This window comes from Eubalaena glacialis, chromosome X (genome assembly GCF_028564815.1).
Source record: "Eubalaena glacialis isolate mEubGla1 chromosome X, mEubGla1.1.hap2.+ XY, whole genome shotgun sequence".
NCBI lineage: Eukaryota > Metazoa > Chordata > Mammalia > Artiodactyla > Balaenidae > Eubalaena > Eubalaena glacialis.
In genome coordinates, this window is record NC_083736.1 from 44,383,004 (window position 1) to 44,405,078 (window position 22,075).

The 22,075-nt window shown below is 51.3% G+C and overlaps 1 protein-coding gene across 4 annotated transcripts; it reads right to left on the reverse strand.

Annotated features, from left to right (window-relative positions):
• Positions 1-398: 398 nt before the first annotated feature.
• On the reverse strand, positions 399-21,542 carry GRIPAP1 (GRIP1 associated protein 1). Of its 4 annotated transcripts, none has more exons than XM_061178553.1 (26): positions 21,476-21,542; positions 19,350-19,416; positions 19,147-19,208; positions 18,135-18,161; positions 17,133-17,240; positions 14,403-14,553; positions 13,387-13,571; positions 13,144-13,191; positions 12,408-12,439; positions 12,257-12,304; positions 12,018-12,117; positions 10,642-10,719; positions 10,338-10,430; positions 9,463-9,597; positions 8,962-9,057; positions 8,519-8,731; positions 8,274-8,387; positions 7,401-7,478; positions 7,222-7,317; positions 7,033-7,089; positions 6,827-6,926; positions 4,502-4,632; positions 3,247-3,369; positions 2,996-3,089; positions 2,007-2,161; positions 399-939 (listed from the first exon to the last, which is right to left on the reverse strand). In XM_061178553.1, exons 1-26 carry the CDS (start codon positions 21,515-21,517, stop codon positions 847-849), a joined length of 2,526 nt encoding a protein of 841 aa, XP_061034536.1. In that variant the 5' UTR covers positions 21,518-21,542; the 3' UTR covers positions 399-846. The 4 variants fall into 4 exon arrangements, with proteins under 4 accessions (XP_061034536.1, XP_061034535.1, XP_061034537.1 ...); XM_061178552.1 differs by having other exon boundaries at positions 6,827-6,953; XM_061178554.1 differs by lacking the exon at positions 10,642-10,719 and having other exon boundaries at positions 6,827-6,953.
• Between the last annotated feature and the right edge of the window lie 533 nt (positions 21,543-22,075).

Consider the following 22,075-nt stretch of genomic DNA (forward strand, 5'->3'; position numbering starts at 1 on the left):
CTATCCATCCTCTACCTATCCACCTAGCAATCCATTTGTCCATTTATTCATCCAATCACCTATCCATCCATTTATTTCCCAACCTATCCATCATCAATCCATGCAACCTTCTACTTATTTATCCATCAGTCCATCCAACCACTTATCCATCCTCCCATCTATCTACTCATCCATACCCACACCCCATACACATCCACCCACATACATATCTGCAGATATTTCTGCTCCATTCAGTTTGAGAGGTTGGTCAACAGTAACTGGAGACAGGCTGGGTGAGGGTGGGGGACGAGAGTAACGTTGCAGCCAGAGACCACCCTCCCCGTTCCAATGGTATAACCTCCCCACCCCCAGCGCATCCCTCATGGTTGGAAAGAATCAGAGCAGACAGTCAGTGGGTGGGCCAGTCTGGCCAGATGGTATTTTGGCTGCACAGCTTTTACACACACACACACATGTTGCTAGAATGCTGAACATGGACCATGCCCCACCCAGCATCCCCAATCCCAAATGCAGAGTAGCCAGGCTTCCAGACATAAATTAAAAAATAAAATAAAATAAAAAAAGAGTTGGTCTCTGGGAGGGAGAGCTCATGCAGAGATGAAGGCAAAGGCCCCTGGGAGCCAGGGCTAAGAAGGAGGAGAATCCCTGCCCCTCCCCTCAGGATTCCCCACTCCCCAGGGGCCTCGGCCCTAAGACAGGGTCACTAACACCAGCCATCAGGCCTCCAACCCCTTTAATGTCCAGTCTCCCAACCTATCTGATTTTGGCGCTGGCCCCCATTTTCCCACCACAGCCCAAGGGAATGGGGGGTGGGGAAGGGAGGGAGTGGGTGCAGCCTGCAGGTCTTTAGCTGGCTTCTCCCGGTTCTAGGTCTGGGTCGGGGGACCCCACGCACTCCTTGCTGAGCCGCACAATTTCCTGGGACAGAACTTCCATGTCCTAAGAAACAAATGAGCCATCAGGAGTCAGCGAAGGTGGCAGGCGATGGCACCCTCGGCAAGCCTGGGTGTCATCCTTCTCATCCGATCAATGCCCAGCTATGTCTAGCCTGAGACAGGAAGGGATCTGGAGCAGCTCCCAGAGCTCCCAGCAGTGGGCTGGGCTCGGAAAAGGTGTGTGTGGTGTGTGTGAGGGGGTGAGGAGTGCCTGGAGCTAGGGATATGGACATGGGAGTGGATCATCTGCTCTGTGTGGTGAGGCTGGAGGACATGACCCCTACCCCTGCCACCTTCTTGTCTCTAAATGGTGAGCTTGCTTCTCAGAGGCAGGGGCCGGACTTGCATCCTTTCTGACTTCCCCCAGAGATGGGGAAATACTTGGGTGGCAGGATGGGTGAGTGGACACGTGGGTGGATGCATGGGAGATCCATGGTAGGCAAATAGGTGGAAAAATGAACTGTTCAGAGGACAGATGGAGGACAACAGGTAGGCAAGCAGGTCGTTGGGCAGGTGGGTAAAAGGTAAGACAAGGGGTGACTGATGAGTAGGTAAGAGAGAGTGATACATCAGGAAATGGGTGCAGGGGACTTCCCTGGTGGTCCAGTGGTTAAGACTCCACGCTCCCAATGCATGGGGCCCGGGTTCGATCCCTGGTCAGGGAACTAGATCCTGCATGCTGCAACTAAAGATCCCACGTGCCACAAAGACCCGGCGCAGCCAAATATTAAAAAAAAAAAAAGGAGATGGGTGCAAAGGCATGGGCAGATGATTAGACGGGTAGCAGGGCAGATGGGCAAATAGTAGGTGGGTTGATGGGAGAGTGGCTGAATGTGTGTATGAATGGATGAGTGGGTGGGTGCAAGGACAGAGGGAAGAGTGAAAGACTAAACTGATAATGAGTAGGTTGACTGGAGGATGGGCAGATGAGGGGGAAGGAGTGCTTGGAGGATGGGCAGATGAGGGGGAAGGAGTGCTTGGTGAATGGGGTGTGTGGAGAGGGGACTGACAGATGACCCAGGGGCTATGTGGCTGGAGAGACAAAGGGGTAGGCTGGTAGGCCACACTTGCCTTGTGCAAGTGCATATTCTTGGTGAGCTGTTCCTCCAGCATGTTCTGTAACTTCTTGTTCATCTCCCGAAGGTTCTCGTCGCCTGGCTTCACTAGGTCTCTCAGGACGCTGCCCAGCCCGCTACGGTCTGTGTGGCCTGCTGCCACAGACACATCTGCAAGGGCCCAGGCTGAGAATCACCCCCTTGGTCGAGCCGAAGGAGAGACAGAGACAGAGCAGGAAAAAGGGAAACAGAGAGTGGGGGAGAAAAATGGGGGGAGAAGCCATCTAATGGAGGGAGCAGAGGCTTTGCCATGTGAGACCTGACTTCACTTACTAGCTGTGCGGCCCTGAGAAATGGGGTTAGGAACTAACTCATGGAGCTGGAAAAACACATATGACTGTATGCAAAGCACAGAGCACACAGTCAGCTCTCAGCATGCGTCAACTGGTATTATTCTGATTAATAAGGAAAAAACAGGGAGAGGAGAAGATTTGAAAGAAGGGAACAAAAGAAATAAAAATGGGGGATGGAGGAAGGAAGAGGAGAAAGGAGGAGAGGGGAGGAAGAGTGGAGAGAAGGACCCTAAAAGGGATATGCATCCAGAGAATGAAAATTTCCAGAGGTGGAACCATTTAGACAGGCAGTAGGAACAGTGAGACAAGATGAAGGGGGGATGGGGCAGAAAGAAGAGAAGGGAGAGAAAGCAAAGGAAGAGACACAGGGAGGAGAAAGGACAATGGGAATGACAGAGAGACACTAGAGAAATGAGAGTGGAGAGACGACAGAGACTCAGACAGGAGGGAGGAGCCGAGACAAGAGATGAAATACAGAGGAAGACACACAGATCCTGGCCTGCCTGGCTCTTCCCTCTGGCACCTGTGGTCTCGGCAGTAACTTTGGTGAGTTCCGTAAGGAGAGGAGAGAAGCCGCAGCTCTGGACAGTGGGGAAGGAGGGGGTAGGTGAGGGGCTGGACGAGGGGTGAGGGCTGGGGAGGGGGCACTGACCAATCCGGCTGTCCATGACATAGGTCTCGATGATGGCGCTCTTCCGGCAGAGATCCTCTGCCATGGACGCGCTGCTCACCTCCAGGTGCTTCACCTGCAGGGTGGCCCAGCCCACCTCAGGCCCTCAACTGCGCATGTTCACCCATGAGGAGGGGCCTGGCCAGATATCGCCCCACCCCCACCCCCCACTCCTGCCACCCCGGCCTCCTCTCCAAGGGCAGGCCAAGAGGGGACGAGCAGGCAGACAGCACCTTCTCCTCCAGCATCCATTTCTCCTGCTGCGTCTCTGCCAGGCGCTGAAAGAGCTCAGCCACTTCCTCATCTGACAGCTCTGCTGGCCGCGGGGGCTGGGCCTGAGGGCTGCTGGATAAGGACTGCGGGGAAGAAGGGAGAGAGGCCAGCCCAGGCTCAGTGCCGACACCCCAGATAGGATCAGGGGCTGAGAAGGAGAACCAAGCCGGGGTGGGCTTTGCAACTGGGGCTGCAGACAAACTGCAGACAAGTCTCGGCACCCTCAGAGACTCTGGATCCCCCTTTGCCTTTTAAAGGGGGAGACAGGAACCACCACACCATAGCCTTATTGAGACCATGAAGGGAGAGCCTATAACAAATGAGCTCTCACTTCCAATTGACAGGAAAACTAGGGGAGAGAGAAACGAGCTGAATGACACCACTAGGAAGCCAGCAGGAAAATCCCAAAGGTGGGACACTTTCTTCAGGTCAACTGGGCTGGTCTCTTCTACAGGTTGATGTCATGAAAAAAAGGGATCACACTATATTCAAGAGACTTAAGGGACATAAAGCAACCAGATGCAGCAAATGTGCTCTGAAATTGAATGCTGGTTTTCATAAAACCAGCAATAAAGCACATTTTGGGACCAACTAGAGAAATCTGACTAAGGTCAAAGTATTCAAAAAGATGAAAATTTACCAAATTGGGAGGGTAGAGATCAATAGGTTACTTATAATCTTATTTAGGTTTAAAAAAAAGAGAGAGAGAGGTCTAGAAGGGTATGAACTAAGGATTTATAGTGGTGATCTCTGGACGGTGAAGATGTGATTTCTTTGGATTTTTAAAAAAAATCTTTGCTTGTGTTTTTTAAACTTTTCTACAATGTATACATACTACTTACAGAATGATAAGAAGGTTATTTCCAAATAAAAGTGTCTGGCAAGGAAGCTGACACAGACAACAATAATAATAAGTGATAATTATGAGTTGGAAAAAAGGATCTCCCACATGGATAATGCACCTACTATGAGCCACATATTTTATAGCACCAGGAAAGGTGGAATTAGCCCACAGATGATGAAACAGAGGGTCAGAGAGAATAATTTGTCCATCTCCCATTTAGCAATCTGAATCCAAGTTGGTGAGCTTGAGGAAAAGTTGACAAGAAAATGTGTGTGCTGGGCCCAGAGTAGGAGATGGCTGCAGGGGAGGGAAAAAGGAGGGCACAGAATTTGGGTAGAAGCTGGGGCTGTGGGCTCTTCCCTGCCCCTTACCCTGGCTGGAACGGTCGAGCTCTCCTTCTCCCGCAAGATCTCGCGGTAGCTGAAGGAGGAGATGCTACTGCTGTCCCCAGTCTGGGTCCGGCTTGGTGAATTCATCTCTGATAGAACCAGCTCCTCGAGCCCTGGGCAGAGAGGGAAGAGAAATCTGAGCCCCAATCCCCCAGGGTCCCGGGGCACCGACTGGCAAGAAGAGGCAGAAACAGATTTGACAGAGGTGGAGAGAGGCAAAGAGACACTCAGGCATGGGTAACAGTGGAAGCAGACAGTAGGGTAGGGAAAGGCAGAAATAGAAAAAGGAGCTGCCTCTCTAGGCAAACACACACCAGAAGTGAAACAAAGGTGAAGATGGGGAGAAAGATGATGATGTGGACACACATGGGCATAAAGTGGCGAATGCACTCAGACTCAGGGTAAAGACAGCTGGAGAGCGCAGAGGGGCACCCCTATGTGCAGAGAGAAGACCCCAGAGAGAAAGCAAGCCAGAGCTGATGATAGAGGCAAACAGAGACCCTGGCTAAGGACACTAGTCAGAGCAGAGACAGAGAGAAAAGATGGCGGCAGACTCGTAGCCATGCACCTAAATCTGAATTTCACCTAATGGACGGATAGAATGTACGGCACACAATTTGAATCTGTTTGTTGATCTGTACACCAATCTGTAACAGAACAGAAATAAAAGTCCTCCCTTATAAAGAGAGGTAACTTCAGGAGACTGAGTGCCTCAGCGAGACACTGATTTGGTGAGAGATACACCCGTTTTTGCCATGTCACTTGAAACACAGCCACTAAGCTTGTGTCTCTGTTCTTGCAGCTGCTTCTGGGTGTCAGGGAGGGGGGCTGACACCACAAGCCAAGGATCTCCAGAAAGAGCAGGATGGCTGTGGAGGGACAGGGAGCACGTTTTCTCTCGCTTGTGATATGGGAGATCCACCAGAGCCATCACTGCATCTTATTTATTTAAACATATTTATAGGCCATTTCTTTCTAAAAAAAGTCCAAGGCAACTCAAATTTTTCTGTTGTGTCTTCTGCCTTAAGTGGCAAAAATAACATGGATTTTAGCTGCATAATGATCACACGGTAGTGTTGCTGCCTGATTGTAAGTCTGTCTCCCCAGCTCAACAGGGAGCTCCTAAGGGACTGAGACTTGGGGGGGCCTCCTACCAGGGACCCTGGATGTGAGCGTGAGGGCTCAGTCCATATTTATAGAATGAGAGGATGGATACAAGAGACTTAGAGACTCTGGGTGAGGTGTGGGAGTGTATGAGGGATAGTGGGGAGACAAACAGAGACACAGACGAGAGAGAGAGAGAAGAGAGACAGAGATAAAGGAACAGAGAGAAGAAAAAGGCAGGAGGAGAAAAGGAGAGAAATAGAAAGAGAAAGCCAGGCGAGAAAGGCAGATACAGAGATGACATGAGGAGGCAGGGAGAGACAGAAACAGAGAAGAGACACAGCAAAAAGGAGAGACACACAGAGAGATAATGCAGAGAGAGACAGAGGAAGGAGGGACTTCCCTGGTGGCGCAGTGGTTAAGAATCCGCCTGCCGGGCTTCCCTGGTGGCACAGTGCTTGAGAATCTGCCTGCCAATGCAGGGGACATGGGTTCGAGCCCTGGTCTGGGAAGATCCCACATGCCGCACAGCAACTAGGCCCGTGAGCCACAATTACTGAGCCTGCGCGTCTGGAGCCCGTGCTCCGCAGCAAGAGAGGCCGCGATAATGAGAGGCCCGCGCACCGCGATGAAGAGTGGCCCCCACCTGCCGCAACTAGAGAAAGCCCTCGCACAGAAACGAAGACCCAACACAGCCATAAATAAATAAATAAATAAATAAACCCAAAAGTAAAAAAAAAAGAATCCGCCTGCCAATGCAGGGGACACGGGTTCGAGCCCTGGTCCGGGAAGATTCCACATGCCGCGGGGCAACTAAGCCCGTGAGCCACAACTACTGAGCCCACGTGCCACAACTACTGAAGCCCGCGTGCCTAGAGCCCATGCTCCGCAACAAAAGAAGCCACTGCAATGAGAAGCCCATGGACCGCAACAAAGAGTAGCCGCCGCTCGCCACAACTAGAGAAAGCCCACGCGTAGCAACGAAGACCCAACGCAGCCAAAAATAAATAAATAAATAAATATATTTTTAAAAAAAAGAAAGAAAGAAAGAAAGAGAGGTGGGACAGATGCAGAGAAAGGGTAAAAGACAAAGTGAAGACGCAGGAGAGCCCTGCAGAGTGAAGTACAGGAAGCAGCCCCAGCCTTCAGACCCAAGCTCTGCCTCCCCACACCTCAGCCTCCCCTGCCGTCCGGGCCCCTTACCTGAGCGGCTCTTGCTATTGGTGAGGATGTCCTGCAACCGCTCCTGCAGTTTATCCGCCCGTTTCCGCTCCAGGTGCAGCTGCCGTTTGAGGTCCTTGAGCTGTGGGGAACGGGGGAAAGACAGGGGCTGAGGCCCGGTGGGTCCATAGGTGGGGGTGGCCACAGGGCAGGAGTGGGCCATGCTTGGACACCTTTCCCCATCGTACCGCAGCACTGCCCTTCTTCTCCAGGATTCGCTGCCCATCCACCGTGTCCTTCACCTCCTGTGGGATAGAGAAAGCACAGCTGGTGGGTGCCAGAATGGCTGGCTGCATGCAGTGTGCTCCCTCCCTGCCCCATTACTGCATGCTGAGGCCCGGGGTGTGTCGAGGGACCAGGAGGGACCAGTGGGTGACCTGCTTCAGGCTGCTGATGGTCTTCAGGTGGCAGTCCCGCTCCTCCTGGGCCTGTTGGAGCTGATCCCGCACACCCTGCAGCTCCTCTTCCTTGCTCTGCAAAGCAGAGGGCAGCTCAGGCCCAGCTTGGGAAACCTCAGTCCTCCCACCAGAGAGGAATGCCATCATGCAATGGGCACCTTCAGCTCGCCGGCGTGCTGCTCCCGACACTGCTTGAGGGCTTCCTCTTGTTCCTGCTGCTGCTGCTGCAGAGATTCCTACAAGACAAGTCCCAGGTCTGGCCACAGCCCCCCAGAGGACGTCACACCCCCCAGAGGACATCACACCCAGTGAGTGGTGTGAGGGATTGCAGCAGGGCCCCTGCGTATGCAGAGAAGAAACAGAGTGTCACGTCGAGGGCTGCGCCATTCACATCGAAGACCAACATCTGCATTTACATCTTACTTTATTTAATAAAACATAACGTAGCACTTACTGCACACCAGGAATGTTGTAGGGATTTTATATATATTAACTCACTTTATATAACCCTCCCATAACACCTAGACAGCCGGTATTATTGTTATCCCTTTTTTAACGGATGTCGAAAATGGGCCACAGAGAAGTAAATAACTTGCCCAAGGCAAGTTATTTACTTGCCCTGTCTGGGCGAGAAAGCAGCCCAGACAGGATTCAAACCCAGGCAAACAACTGGCTCCAGCATGTGTGCTCTTCACTGCTACGTGACACTGCCTCTTGTGTATTACCATGAGTTTTCCAGAAAATGGTAGTAAAAGTTCTGGTTGCATCAAAATTAGAATTATTATATTATAATAATTTTCCGACAGAAGTACAATTTCAGAAGGAAGAGGTGCCTTTTCAAATTTGCACATCTGACATTCTGCCCTACTGATTGATGGCCATGGCCTGATCCCCTCCAGAGGGCTGCTGTTGAGCCAGGGGGCGCTGCAGGGATGCCCAAGTCCAGAGCCTCAGAAAGTTCCAGGGCCTGACCACTTCCAGTCCCCTGCTTTGACATGCGTACCCCCCAACCAGCCTCTGCACCAACTCACCTCAGCCTCCTTCAAGCGCCGTTCAAACCAGCCCTTGGCCCCATCCATGGAGTGTACCTGAGCTTGAAGTTCTTCCACCGTCTGCTGGAGAGTCTCCAGCTCCCGCGTTCGGGCCTGCAAGAGGGCAGACCAGCAAGGGCCAGGTGGAGGAGCGGGCGCCTCACCCACGCCATCCCCTGGCCCATCAGCAATGCTACGCTCCCCAGGTTTTAGAGGCAGAAAGGCATCATCATCTGCCCACCCACCTTCTCCTCGCGGATCTGCCCACGCAGCTCCTCCTCCTGCCGCTTCTTGTCTTCATGTAGCTCACGGAGCTCACGCTCATAGCGGGCGCGCACCCCCAGCACCTCCTTCTCGTGCCGTAGTCGGACTGCTCCCAGCTCCTCCTTGTGCTGGGACTTCTCCTGCAGCGTCTCCATGGCTAGCTCATCCAGCATGGCCTTCCGCTTCTCAGCACTCTGGCACCCAGGAGAGGGGGGCAGGAGGATGTCAGTCAACCTCCTCCCCCAACGCCAAACACGGCCCAAGGAACAAGCCAAAGTCCACCTCCTCCCCATCCCGATTGAACGGCTAAGTCACTCACCCATCCTCATGGAACTGGTCACTTTCTGTCCCCTCCCATTCCCGTGGGCTTGCCCACATCACCTGTCCCCCTGCAGACTGGGCCTCCCCCTGTGGTGTTGCCCACCTTACGAGCCTCCTGTAGTTCCTGGGTCAATTGCTCCTTCTCCTGCCCGAGTTCCTGAAGTTGTTCCAGCAGCCGACTATTGGCTCGCAATGACTCCTAATGTGGGGACAAAAAGGGTGAGTTTGATAAAGAGCCCCCAGGAGGTGCTGCTCACCCAGGACATTTCTGGTGGAACATCTCCCTTAACCCTGGTAAAGTGGGTGATGTTCTGTTTCTAGATGAGAAACATGACAGAGGCTGCTAGCTGCTCCCCAGCATTCATTCTCCCGCTATTATTCCGGTTTTTACTGTGGAATCAGAATGGCTATCCTAACTAACTGAAGAGGCTCAGTCTCAAGTGAAATGACTTGGTCTAGGACACACAGGTGCTAATAAGTTCAGGAGTCAGACTGGAACCCAGGCCCACCTGACTCCATGGTCTTCCCACAGCACCTCATGGGAAACTCCACTGAGCCAGGACTAGGGAACTAGGAGGAGAGAGGTCAAAGCCAGAGGTGTCACCTGGAGCTGGGAGTTGAGGTCATCTTTCTGTCCCATGAGGTCCTCATACTCAGTCTGCCGCTGCTGCAACTCAGCTGTCAGCCCAGCAGTCTGTTCCCGGAGCATATTCAGTTCTTGGGTCTTTGCTGTTTGGATCTGGAGAGAGTGGTGGTGATGGAAAGTGGAGTGAAAGGGGCCCCAGGGGCCAGTCACGGGGTGTTCCAGGGAGACAGGGAGAGAGGTGAAAGGAGAGCCAGGAGTAGAGAGAGAGTATTTCAAAGAGAAAAGCAGTGAGAGAAAGAGATCAACAGGGGATTGGTAAGTGTGGTATATTCATACAATGAAATAGTACACAGAGAAAGTAGAACAGATCAGTGCTACATATGGATAAACCTCACAGATATAACGCTTCAGGAAAGAAGCCAGACATAGATTGGGTGTCTGATTCCATTTACATGAAGTTGAAGAGCAAGCAAAACTAATCTATGTTGCTAAAGGTCAGAGGAGTGGTTACTTCTAGGGAAGTATTGATTGAGAAGGGGTAAAAGGGACCTTCTGGGGTGCTGAAAATGCTCTATATCTTCATCTGGGTGGTGGCTACATGGAGACAGATAAATATACAGACAGGGATAATTCACTGAGTGTACGCTTAAGATTAGTACACTTCTTGCACTTTACTGGAGAGAAACTAGAATGCAAAAAAAGCAGGGATGGATGACCAGAGAGAAGAGGGGTGGAAGCCAACAGAAAGGAGAAGCTGAGAATGAAACAGAAACAGAGGCAGGAGAACAGCATGAGGTCCAGACAACGTTGCCCCAATGTGGATCAAAAGCAGAGGGAGACAGGGAGACGGGGAGCTGGGGAGGGATCGGCGTAGGCTCCCACGTGTCCTGTACCTGCTCCAGGGCAGCCAGGCTAGTCCTCAAGGCATTGTTCTCAGCCAAAAGTCCTTCCACTTGTTCCTGCGCGTCCGCACTCTGGATGGACACCTGGCCCCACCCCCACAACGAGTGAGAGTGGGTCCAGAACAGGAGGACAGGACCTACCCGCAGCCAAGAAAGAAAGGACACACATACACACACCCACGAGAACGACGACCAGGGGAAGCAGGACCCTGGGGTCTTGCCTGCCTGTATAATACCCACTGAGGCTGCCCCCACCCTCACCCCCACCTCCCTGAGCCCGCTCAGTACAATGTACCTGATCTTGTAGGGCTCGCAGAGCTGCCGCATGCTCCAGGAGCTCCCCCTGCCGCTGATCTCTCAGCTCTGCCAAGCTCTGTGGGGACCACGTCAGGGGAGCCCATTCCAGACCTCAGCCTCCCCTGGGGTGCATATGACCACACAGACTCCCTCTTTGACCACCTGGCAGCATGCTGCCAGTACTTGAGGGTCTTGGACTACCCAGCCATCAGAGATCTCAGGCTCACCCAGACTCTTGGTCATTATCCCCAGGGGCCTCACACACCCCTGTATCCCAGTTCTAAGCACCTCAGAAACCACCTAGGCTCCTGGGGATTTCAAATTCACTCAGCCCCCATCCATAAGATGGTCTCACACTCACCCAGATTCCAGCTCAGAGGCCCCAGGATTCTCAGACACACTCAACCCCCAGGGACTACAGCTTCACCCAGATTCCTGACCCCAACCCCCAGGGGTTTTAGACACATGCAACCCCCATGTCTCTAGTTCCCAAGAGTCTCAGACCCACCCAAACTCACCACCCCAGATCCTATAGGTTTCAAACTGATACAACTGTGTAGTTTCCAGCCCCTGGTGAGGTCTCAGACTGATACCTCACCTGCCGCTCCTGTCCCCAGTCTCTGGGGATCTTCACACCCAGCTTTACCCAGACTTCTGTCCCCAGCTCCTAGGGGCTTTAGTTAGACCCACAAGCCATCATATCCCCCAATCCAAGGGACCTGAGACTCACTCACTCTAAGGGGAAGGCTGGAGGCTTTAAAGTCACCCAGCCGCCAACCCTTAGGAGCCTCAGACCTACCTAGACTTTTGCTCCGGTCGCTGGATGTCTCAGACTCACCAGTTCTTTATTCACAGCCCCCAGGGACCACCAACTCACATGATCCAACTTCCTAGGTGTCTTAAGACCCAAACCAGCCCCCAAGCTCTGAGGGTCTCAAATGCACTCAGCCTCCAGGCCCAACTGTCTTACCCTTGAAAGTCTTATATCCACCCAGCCCCCATAGGTCTCAAAGTTACCCAACCTCCAGGGAGTTCAGACTCACTCCAAACTCCTGGTCCCAATCCAGTGACCACAGATTTCTCCAGATTCCTGTCTCTAATCCCCTGGAGTTTCAGATGCATCCAAACTTGTGGCACATAGGCCCCTAGTCCTCAGCCCTGCTGAGATCTTTGATCCATGCAGCCCAACTCCTAGGGCTCTCGGGGTTCCCTAGTTCCCATTTTCCTAGCTCCTAGGGGGCCCAGGACCCATCCAGTCCCTATATTTCCAACACAGGAAATATCAGGCTCCCCAACTAGCCTCCGTAGACCTTACAGCTCCCCGGACTCCCAGCCCTGTCCCTATCCCAGTGATCTCAGAACCCAACCCCTCACCTGATTGGCAGCCTCAAGTTCCTGCTGCAGCTTCTGAGTTCGAGCCAACTGGGCTTTGAGATCAGCTTCCTTCCGCTGTTGTAACTCCTCAATCTTGTTCCTGGGGGTGATTGGTGGGAGGGAGGGGCACATTGACGACAGACTGAGGCCCAGTCTCCCAGCTCTGCCCCTGTGATCTTTGGTTAATCCTGCTGGGCACTGCCCCATTGTCCACCAATATCCCCAACCCTGGTAGTTACCGGCTGTCATTGAATAGCGTCTCCTTTTCTGTCTGCAGACGGCAAAAACTGGGCACAGGAAGACAGACATATATGGGTCCGTTCCACAAGTCAATCCCCTCCCTAGTCCCCCCAAACCCCTTCCCCCCAGCTCTGGAAGAAAGAAATTTACCTTTCTTGTTTCTTTTTCAGTTTCTCGGCGAGCTGGGGTGGGGGAGGAGGGTACAGACAAGTGATAAGAATGAGAATAATATTAATAAAGACAAAAATTAACTTCATGTTTACAGACACTTCCTACTAAGTCCTTTATAGAAACTGGAATTTACTTTTGTTACCTCGTGGAATCCTCAAAACAGTCCTGAGAAGTGAGCACCACTGGCTTTACAAATGGGAAACTGAGTCTCAGAAGGGTTAAATAATTTGGTTGCGCAGCTGGCCGGCAGCAAAAGCATGACCTCTACCCAGCTCCTCAGGCTCCAAAGCCCAACATATATGCCTCCGACCTATCGACCGATGGCCATGTCATAGAATAGCTAGGCTGGGAGGCCTGGAAAACAGGATCATGATCGGCTGCCTCACCACTGGGTCTCAAGTTCCTAAGGTAAGAGCCAGCGGTCTATAAACACTTGGATGGATGGACGGATGGATGGAAGGATAGATGAATGAAAAAGCAGAGATCGGAGGACCCAGAAGGATGGGATGGGGCCTGCCATGCACAAGACATAGAAGGACCACATTAGCCCATTTCATATTGAAAGCAAATCTGAGACATAAATGTGAGTCTCTCCATTTCACAGATGACAAAACTGAGGCTTTGAGGAGATACTCTGCCCCTCTACCCTACCAGGGGAAGCATGGCAGGTGGGGAGTGGGTGGGGCAAAGTCCAGGGAAAGCTCGGCAGCCCCACCTTAGCAAGTTCTTCCTGCAGCCTGGATGTTTCAGCCTGCTTCAAGGTCTGCTGGGAAGGATGAGGGAGGGAGTTGTTATCAGCAAGGGGGGAGGTAAGGCCTGTGCCTTTCCCTGCCCTCCTGCCTTCCTAATCCATCAGCCCACAAGATGGTGATGTCACAGATATCTCCGTGGGACCACAGGCAGAGCTAGGGCACCTGCCTGCCTCCTGGCACCCCAGCCCCAACAGACCCAGATTCACCTCCAAGCCTTGCAGTTGCTCCCAGAGCAGTCTCTTTTCCTCCTTCTCCATCTCCCATTTCAGCTCCACTTCTGCCAATGGCATGGGGGCCAGGACAGGGGAAGCTGGGCCCCCCAGGGGATCCCCTTGATCCTCATTGGCAGCTGGGGACCTCCCAGCCTCTTTCCCGTAGCGCTCCTGCAGGGCTGGTGGGTAGAACAGAGACATATGATGGATGAGGTAGTCTCAGAAGACCCCTGACACACCTCAGATAGAAGGAGAACTGGCCTCCAACCCCTTAGGTAGCAGAAACCCTGCCTCAGTGGCCATAAGCCTACAAAACAAAGGTTCACCCCCACCTCTCACAAATCTTTTAGCCCCACCAACCACGGAAATCCTGTCTACCATCAAATCAGCCCAAGATAATTTCCCAAGCCCCACCCCCATCCCCAAGCCCCACCCACAGCCCTCCAAGGTGATGCCCACCATCCTCCATTTACAACTGAATCCTCCTATAACCTCTAATCCCCAGCCACATTCTACGAAGTCTCCTTCCTGATCACCAAACTACCACCCACCACCCCACAAGCCCAGCTGCTCTCCACAAGTCCACACATCAGGACACTCACTCCCACACTTCATCAAGCTTTCTTTCAGCTTTCATCCCAGACCCCACTGACAACTTGGGCTCAGAATCTTCCTAACACTCCTTCATTCACTTTCTCCATTTAGCAAACACCTCCTTTCTGATGTTCAATCTGCTTATCAGTAACATTTGCTAGGTACCAGGTGCTGAACTAAACTCAGAAATATATCACCTCTTATCTCTACTACAATTTTCCAGGTGGTGGACATCACTACATGCACTTCGTAGATGACGAAGCTTTGGCTCAGAGAGGTGAAATGGCTTGTCCAAAATCATACACTGGTTCACGGCAGGGCCAAGCCTGATTCTGAAGCCTTTTTCTTCCCCCAGGGAAGACAACACCTTACTCAAGCCCCAAGGTCCCCACATCCCCAGGAGGGTCTCCATGCACCTGCCACGTTCTTCTGCAAGGCTGTGTTCTCTGCCTGCAGCCTCAGCAGCTCCCCATCCACAAGGCTCCCAGCTTGGGCAGCCCCTGCCCTGGCAGCCCCATCCTTCAGTTGCTGGTTCTCCCGCTCCAGCTGTTCCATCTGGCTACAGAGCTGAGCAGGGGACAAGTGAGGTAGCAGAAAAGCAAAGAATCAGAACAACATTTGCTGAAATATACATAGCATTTGGCCCATGTACTTTACAATTCATTTAATTCCCATAACGCCCCTGTGATGTAGAGGCTCTCATTACTCATTATCCCCACTTCACAGATAAGGACACTGAGGCACAGATGTTAAACAACCTCAAACTCAAACACCTGTTAAGTGACAGAGACATGGAAAATGGAGAATACTGAGAACAATTTTCCGCTTGCCCGCTTTCAACCTCACAGTCGCAATCCAAGACCTCAGGCTCCTCTGGAAGTTGCTGGTCCAAGATGTCAGCATCATGGATAGCCCCACTGCCAGCCTTCTTCTGTGGAGGGGTCTGCGTCTGGGAGCCGAGGCACCACAGACAGCTTTCAGAGCATTTCCAGGGTTAGCGCTGCCCATGGCTCCCTCTCCTTAGCCCTTGGAGAGCCCGTGGAGAGGAGTACAACACAAATAAAACTAAGCCAGCCCCCTGCTCAACTCCTGGAGAAAACACAGTTCACACAGCAGACCTGACAAGATCCTTTGTCCCCATTTTCAGATGAGAAGACTGAGGCCCACAGAGAATTTTTATTTTATTGCCTGGGATATTTTCTACCCAGAACACCATTCCTTTCATCCAGTTCTTCACATGACTGACTTTTTTGCATCCTTCAGCGCTCTGCTCAAATGTTACCTTTCAAGTAGTATCCCCCAACACAGAAATTCCAGTACTCTCTAGCACAGCATTCTGTTTGCTTCTTTCTTACCTAGCATGAATCGCAATTAAATTTACCTAATATGTTCTTAGTTTCTTAAATCTCTGAAAATGTTTGGATCATAAATTGTGATTCACAATTAAATTTTATTTTGTAACATAGGTCACAAGCACAGATTCGGAAGCCAGACTGCTTGGATGTGAATTTCTACTCTGCCATTTCACCTTGGCACAAATTACTTCATCTCTAGGGGGCTCAGTTTTCCCCATCTGTCGAATAGGGATAGTAATGATATCTCATTGGTTTGCTGTGAGAATTAAATGAGTGAATAACGTAAAGCACATCAAACAGGACCTGGCACACAGTAAACACTATGTAACTGTCAGCTATCAGTGCTATTATTATTATTTGTTTACTATGTTATCATCTTTTTCCCCATCCCACCCCCAGAATATAAGCTACCCAAGAGGGAGGACTATTTTGTACTGCTCACGACTATTTCCAGAACACAGAGCACAGAGTGGGGGCTCAATAACTATTTGTTGAAGGAACAATTGAGCTGAAATATCTTGGCAAATAAGTGGTGGAGGCGGGCCTGGAACTCAGGTCTCCCTGTGAGCATCTCTAGCTTCCAGGAGGAGGGGTAGTGCGAAGGAGGTTCTATACTTGGCTCAGTGCCTAGCCCAGGGCAGGTGCTGAGAAACACGAGCTGGGTTTATAGAGGAATAACTGCCCCTGCCTCGCCCGGCAAGAACCATGATACCACTGAGGCCAGAGGCAGGAAGCAGTGAGAAGTGAGGCAATGAGGTCAGCTGTTATGTGAGCACCAGGGGTTCTGAAATTTTGGGGACGAGGACCCACTGGGAGGTGTTGTCTAAAGAAGCAATGTGGTAAGACCTGCGGGTCAGGACAACCGTTATGGCTTGGTCTGGTAAAAGAAGCTAGAAGTGAGGAGACCAGCGAGGAGACTGTGGGAATAGAGGTGGTAAGGGCTGAGGCAGGGCAAGGTCATAGGATGGATATAAAACTTTTAAATAGTCAAGAAATATTTTAGAGGGAAAATGAATTAATAAAAGGATACTATCAGTAGCTAACACCTACATAGCTGATACTGTGTGCAAGGCTCTGTTCTAAGTGGTTTATAGACATTAACCCATTCAATCCTCACAAAAGCCCTGCCAGGCAGGTACTGTCATTATCATCTTTTCCATTTTAAATATTTGGGAACCAAGAAACAGGAAGCTTAAGTGACTTGCTCGAGGTTACAGTTAGTAAATGGCAGAGCCAAGAGTTTAATCTAGGCCTCTGGCTCTTAACTACTACTTACTAAATTGCCTCTGGTATTGCACCTACACAAAGGTTGTGTTTTTGGTTTGTTTTCTTTTTTAAGGTTTTGAGCCCTACATTCTCAGGTAGAGCCTTGGAAATACCTTTTTTGTTGCTGTGAGACTTTTTCCCTTAAAACACATGAAAAACTTAGAAAAGGGAAGCAGCTCGAACATCTTTCCATCCCATACTAAGCATAAGAATTTTACCTAAGACCTCCCAACAACCTGGGGCTCCATAGCATCAGCCCCAAAATACACACAAGGAGACTTGACGCTCAAAGGAAAGGAGTGACTTGGTCAGCTGACCTCATGGCTTGCAGCCTTCTAATCCCAGGACAGTGGGTGGTCCCATCTGTCAAATCACTGCCCCCCAACAGAGATCGAGGCCCTGTTTCAGCACCATGGACAGTGACCCAGGGCCAGCCTCTGTCCAACCACCCTCAGCTGCCCTCCGGCTTCAGCCCAGGTGGCCCCTACCCCTTGGACCCCCCTCAACTATCCAGGGCACCAGCACCTTGCTGAACTCGGCCATAAGCGTGCTGTTCTGCAAACGGAAGTCCTCCTCCTGGCTGTGCAGCTTTGCCTGCAGCATCTCATTTTCACTCAGCAGCCCCTCGACTTCCTGCAGTGGCAGATGTGGGCCAGGTCTCCAACAGGGGTAGAAAGGATGGGGCAGTAGGGCAAAGAAACAGAGAGAGGGAGAAAATGACATTGGGGGGAGAACATAGGGTACAGAGAATGAGATGGGTGAAATCAGGAGATACAGGGGGAAAGACAGACATAGGAGGGATAAAAGAGGAGATAAGGAGGGAGAGAGAGACATGGGGTAGAGAGAAGGGAAGATGCGGAAGGAGAAAGGGATGAGGGGAGACAGTGGGAGGAAAGAGAGGGGTATATAGAAATAGGGAAGAAAGGAAGCAGAGAAAGATGGGGAAAGGGGGTTAGATAGGGAAGGAGAGAAGGATAGGATGGGGGAGAGAGAAAAAAAGAAAAGGCAGGACGACAGAGAGATAGGAACAGAGAGATCAACAGAGGGAGAACAGAGAGAGGGGGTCAGGGAAAGAAATGAATCAGGAAGAGAAAAAGGAACAGGAGAGAGAGGAACGGGGAGAGAGGAACAGGGAAGAGAGAAACAAGGAGTCAAGAGAGAGAAAGAAAGGGAAAGAAGAAAAGAGAGAAACAATGGCAGAGATAGGAACAGGTGGGGGAAAGAAAAAGAGAAGGGTGGGGAGAGAAACAAGAATCCGAGAGGAACAGAAAGACAGAGACAGAGAGAGACTCAGAGAGGAGGACACAGAGAAAGAAAGGGAGAAGGAAAGACATACAGAGAGAGGTGCAGAGTGAGAGACAAAACAGGAGAACAAAGATAGACACAAAAACACATGGCAGGGAGGTAGTCACAGATGCAAGCGCACACACAGAGAAAAAAAGGCCAGTACCAGGAGATCCCAGCATACAGAAATATCCCCTCTAAGACAGTCTCCCAGACACATTTACCCGCCAGGGGTCCCCTTACCTGAGCTTTCTTGCTCTTGCTCAGTGCCTAAAGGTGAGGGAGGTGAGAAGAGAGATAAGGTGACCAGAGATGGACTCCCTCACTAGGGTATGGAGATATTGTGGCAAGTGTCAAGGGGGGACAATGATAACAGGGGGTGAGGGATGGGGGTGTCTTTAACCACGACAATTTGTAGCCCACAGGAATGATGGAGTGAGTGAGTGGGTGAGTGAGGAGCACCCTGCTTACATCCTCTCCTCTAAGCTCTTGAGGCTTTTCACGGGTCTTAGTATTTAACCCTTCATAGGCTGGATCTCCAGGCTCAGAAATTATGGCTTCACTGTTCCATCTGTCCAAACACATCTATGTGGATCCCTCCCATGCACTGTGGAAACTGCTGTTCCCCTGCTGGGCAGCTGAGGGCATTGCCAGGTTGGGAAATCAGCACCCTACCAAAGGGAAGCCTAGCTTTCTGACTGCCAGACTTTCTGCATTCTGTATTCCTTCATCTAACAAATATATATGGAGAACATACTGCGTATAACATTGTACTATGCATGGGGACAGAGCAGTGAAGAGAGAGACAAAGGAGGGCCTTGAATGCCTTGAGGGGCCATGATAGGTTATATGCCATCTCATCTTCAAAGGATTTGAGAGGTAGGTTTAGTCTCACTTTACCAACAGGACCAGGACAGGGGTGGGGAGTAGGAGCACAAGGCAGGAGTATGAGTGGAGGACAGGAGGCAGATTCAAGGCAGATTTACTGAGAGATTTGATTATTTAGTTAGAAATCAGTGAATGAGAATGAGTAATTGAAATTAAAAATGAATTAAGAGTAAATGAAAATTAATTAATAAATTAAGCAGACCTAGATAAAATTACCAAACAAAGGAGACTTCCATGAGAAATTTTTGAATGACTAGTGACAGCATGTAACATTAGGTCTGGTTCACTGTAGGTGCTCACTGGACAGATGAATGAGTCAGATGACTACAGGGAACACATGGGTGGGTGAGTAGGTGGAAGGAGCTACCTTCTGAGCTTTGTTGAACTCCTTATCCAGGTAGGCGACCTTCTGTCGAAGACTGGTAAGTTCTGGTGTGGGGAAAGCAGGGAGTCTCAGCCTCAGTCAGTGGTAAGGAGCTGAAAGGTCCTCCTGCCAGGCCTCTGAGATTTTTTCCCCTTGGCCTCTGTCCTCCAAAGCCACCCCCATCTAATGAGACCCTCTTGGCTCACCAACACCATTCTTGCGTAGTTCATCTGAAAGCTGGTAGTTGTTTGTCCGGAGTTCTAGGAGCTGAGCCTTAGGGGGAAGCAGGGAAGGAAATGACTTGGCAGGAATGTGCCCCCTACCCTCATGAGAGAACCAATCCTCTGAGCCCTACAGACCCTGCTGCCCTCCATGCGCCTCTTTAGTCACTCCTAAGACCCGTGCCTGCTGCATCCCAAATGAGTCCAGCCGCTCAGCCTGTCCCACCTTCTCCAGTTCTACTTATATAAACACAGCCAGCCTCACCTGTCTCCCTGCTGCCTCCATCTCTCCCCTTCCAATCCAACTATGCCCCCAGGCCATGACAGAGTGCTGACCCAGTCAGTCTCTTGCTCATGTGTGTTCCATGCCCAAAGGATAAAGTCTGCCTCTTCATCTGGACTGGGCTCGTCACACGCTAAACACTCTTCTGTCTCCTGTCAGAGGTGTTGTCTATCCTCTTGGCCAGAGTAGGGGGCAGGGGATTGCCTTCCTCCCTCTTTCCCAAGGGAAGAGGGCCTGGTATTATGACCAATTTCACTGAGTAAAAGGGGGCTGCCCAGGGTCCCCACCCCCAAAGCTCTCAAAATATGTCCAGACCCCTTTCAAGAATTGAGGGAAAGTGAAGTATGGGCCATTCCAAACAGCATATCCCTACCTACCAGCCCTGTAGGGTGCTGAGGCCAATTCTTCCCAGACCACCATCCCTTACCCCACCAGGACCTTTCCCTCTCTCCCATGGCACCAGCCTCCATCCCTGGGTGGTCTGCTAAAGGTGAGAGGGCTTGGCCTCTATAGAATCTTTCCTGCCCCTGTCCTCTCCCAGACCCAGTGATCTGTCTCCCCCAGTCCTGATCCAGTTGGAACACCCCTGGCACTCACTTAGAGTCCCTATCCATCAGAGCCCAATGGTTTTCCCTTCACTCATGACCAACAGAATCAATCTTCCTCATTCAAGGATCCCCTATACCCCTCAAGATCTCCCCAGTCATAATCCAATGGGATGACGCTATACCCTTCAGGCTTTTTCCCCCACAAGGCCTTGGGTGGGCCAGTTGGATTACTCTTACTCACATGGAATACTTTGCACAAGTTACAGGGGCCTTCCCCTTTTTTGGTCCAATTATCTCACTCTTCCACCCTCAGGGTCCCTCACATAGCAACAACTGGTTTCCTTCATTCAAGGATGAATGGATTACCTGCCCTCACTCGGAGTTCCTCCTGTCCTCCCACAGGACCCTACGCTGGGTTTCCCCCTTTCAGAGTCTCCACACAAAATCCAATGGTCTTCCCCAGTAAGGAATTCTCTCAACAAGGGCTCACTCTGGCCTTTCATCCATCTCAGAGTCCCCCCAAAAAGAATCAAGTGGTCACAGTACTCAGTCAGGGTACCTCTCCATAGACCGGTGATTTCCCCTCCACGCGGTCCAAGGTATCACTCTTTCACCTCCTCAGGTCCTCTCTCCAACAAGGATTAATCGTATTACCCATTCAGGGCCTTCTTCACCCCACGTCTAATGGGATCACCCGTAATCATCCAATGGTACTGCCCTCTCTTGGGATCCGCTACCACCCCTCGCACAGGAGCTCCACCTCCCAGGAACAATGACATGTGGGGTCTTTCCCCAGTCCCCTGACATAGTGGTATCTCCCACAAAAACGTCCACCTCCCACCGGTAATGGTATTGCCCTCTCCAGGGCTCCCCCCACCATGAAGCAAACAGCCCAACGCCCGCTTCCTTCCTCTCCAGGCAAAATGGTTTCGCCCTCTCAGGATCTCCTCCTCTCAAAGCCCAGCATTACCGTCGCCCACCCAAGGTGTCCCCCACACGGGCCCAAAGGTCTCGTCCCCTCCAGGTGTGAGTAAGGTATCGCCCACGCTAGGACTCTCTCTTCCGCCCACAAGGCTGACAGAATCCATCCCCTCAGAACCCAACAGTATCTCGGAATCCAGTAGTCTCACCACTCGGAGCCTCAGTTTCCCTTCTCCAGACCAACCCCTTAGGCTCAAGGTCCATCCCAACCAACCCCTGCTCAAAGCCGGTGGCACGATCTTTCTCTTCCCCGCCCCCCCGTCGCCTAGCCCGGTGGTCTTTTCCCCGGCGAGCGGCACCTGCATCCGCTGAAACTCCTCCTCAGACAGAGCTTGCGCCATGTTCCTCCCCCCCACCCCCCAAAGAGCTTTCTGCGCAGACGCAGTTTGTCCCTCCTGTCAGTAGTATTAAGGTCGGACCAAACCACTGGGCAGGAATAGAAGGGGAGGAGTCTACTCCGGAAGTTCAGCATTTTGGAAAACGAGAGAAGAGAAGGAAACTGACAGGTTAGGTGAATTGCAATGTAATATTTTTACCAGAATCAAGGTCATTTGTTCTGGCTTTTGAGCTCTCATAGACTACTCATTGTGATGCGACACTATGGCATCCCTGTGTCATGGGTGGACTCGTCGCTAGGGATGCGTTTGCCGACCGAAAATCACGCTTCCGTGGTACTCCTTTAAGGAGAATGGTTGGCTTTACCGTAGAAAAGAAAGCGGAAGCTTTGCGCACGTCTTGTTCCCGCCCTCCTCCGGGTGACCCCAGAAGGGAATTCCGCTTCTGGTGAAGCCTTTGGCGTTTTTTTGTTTTGTTTTGTTTTTAAAGATTTGACGCTGATTTTCTTAACATGATGCTGTTGTTAGGTAAAGGGCCTAGCCACCAATAAATGTAAAATACCT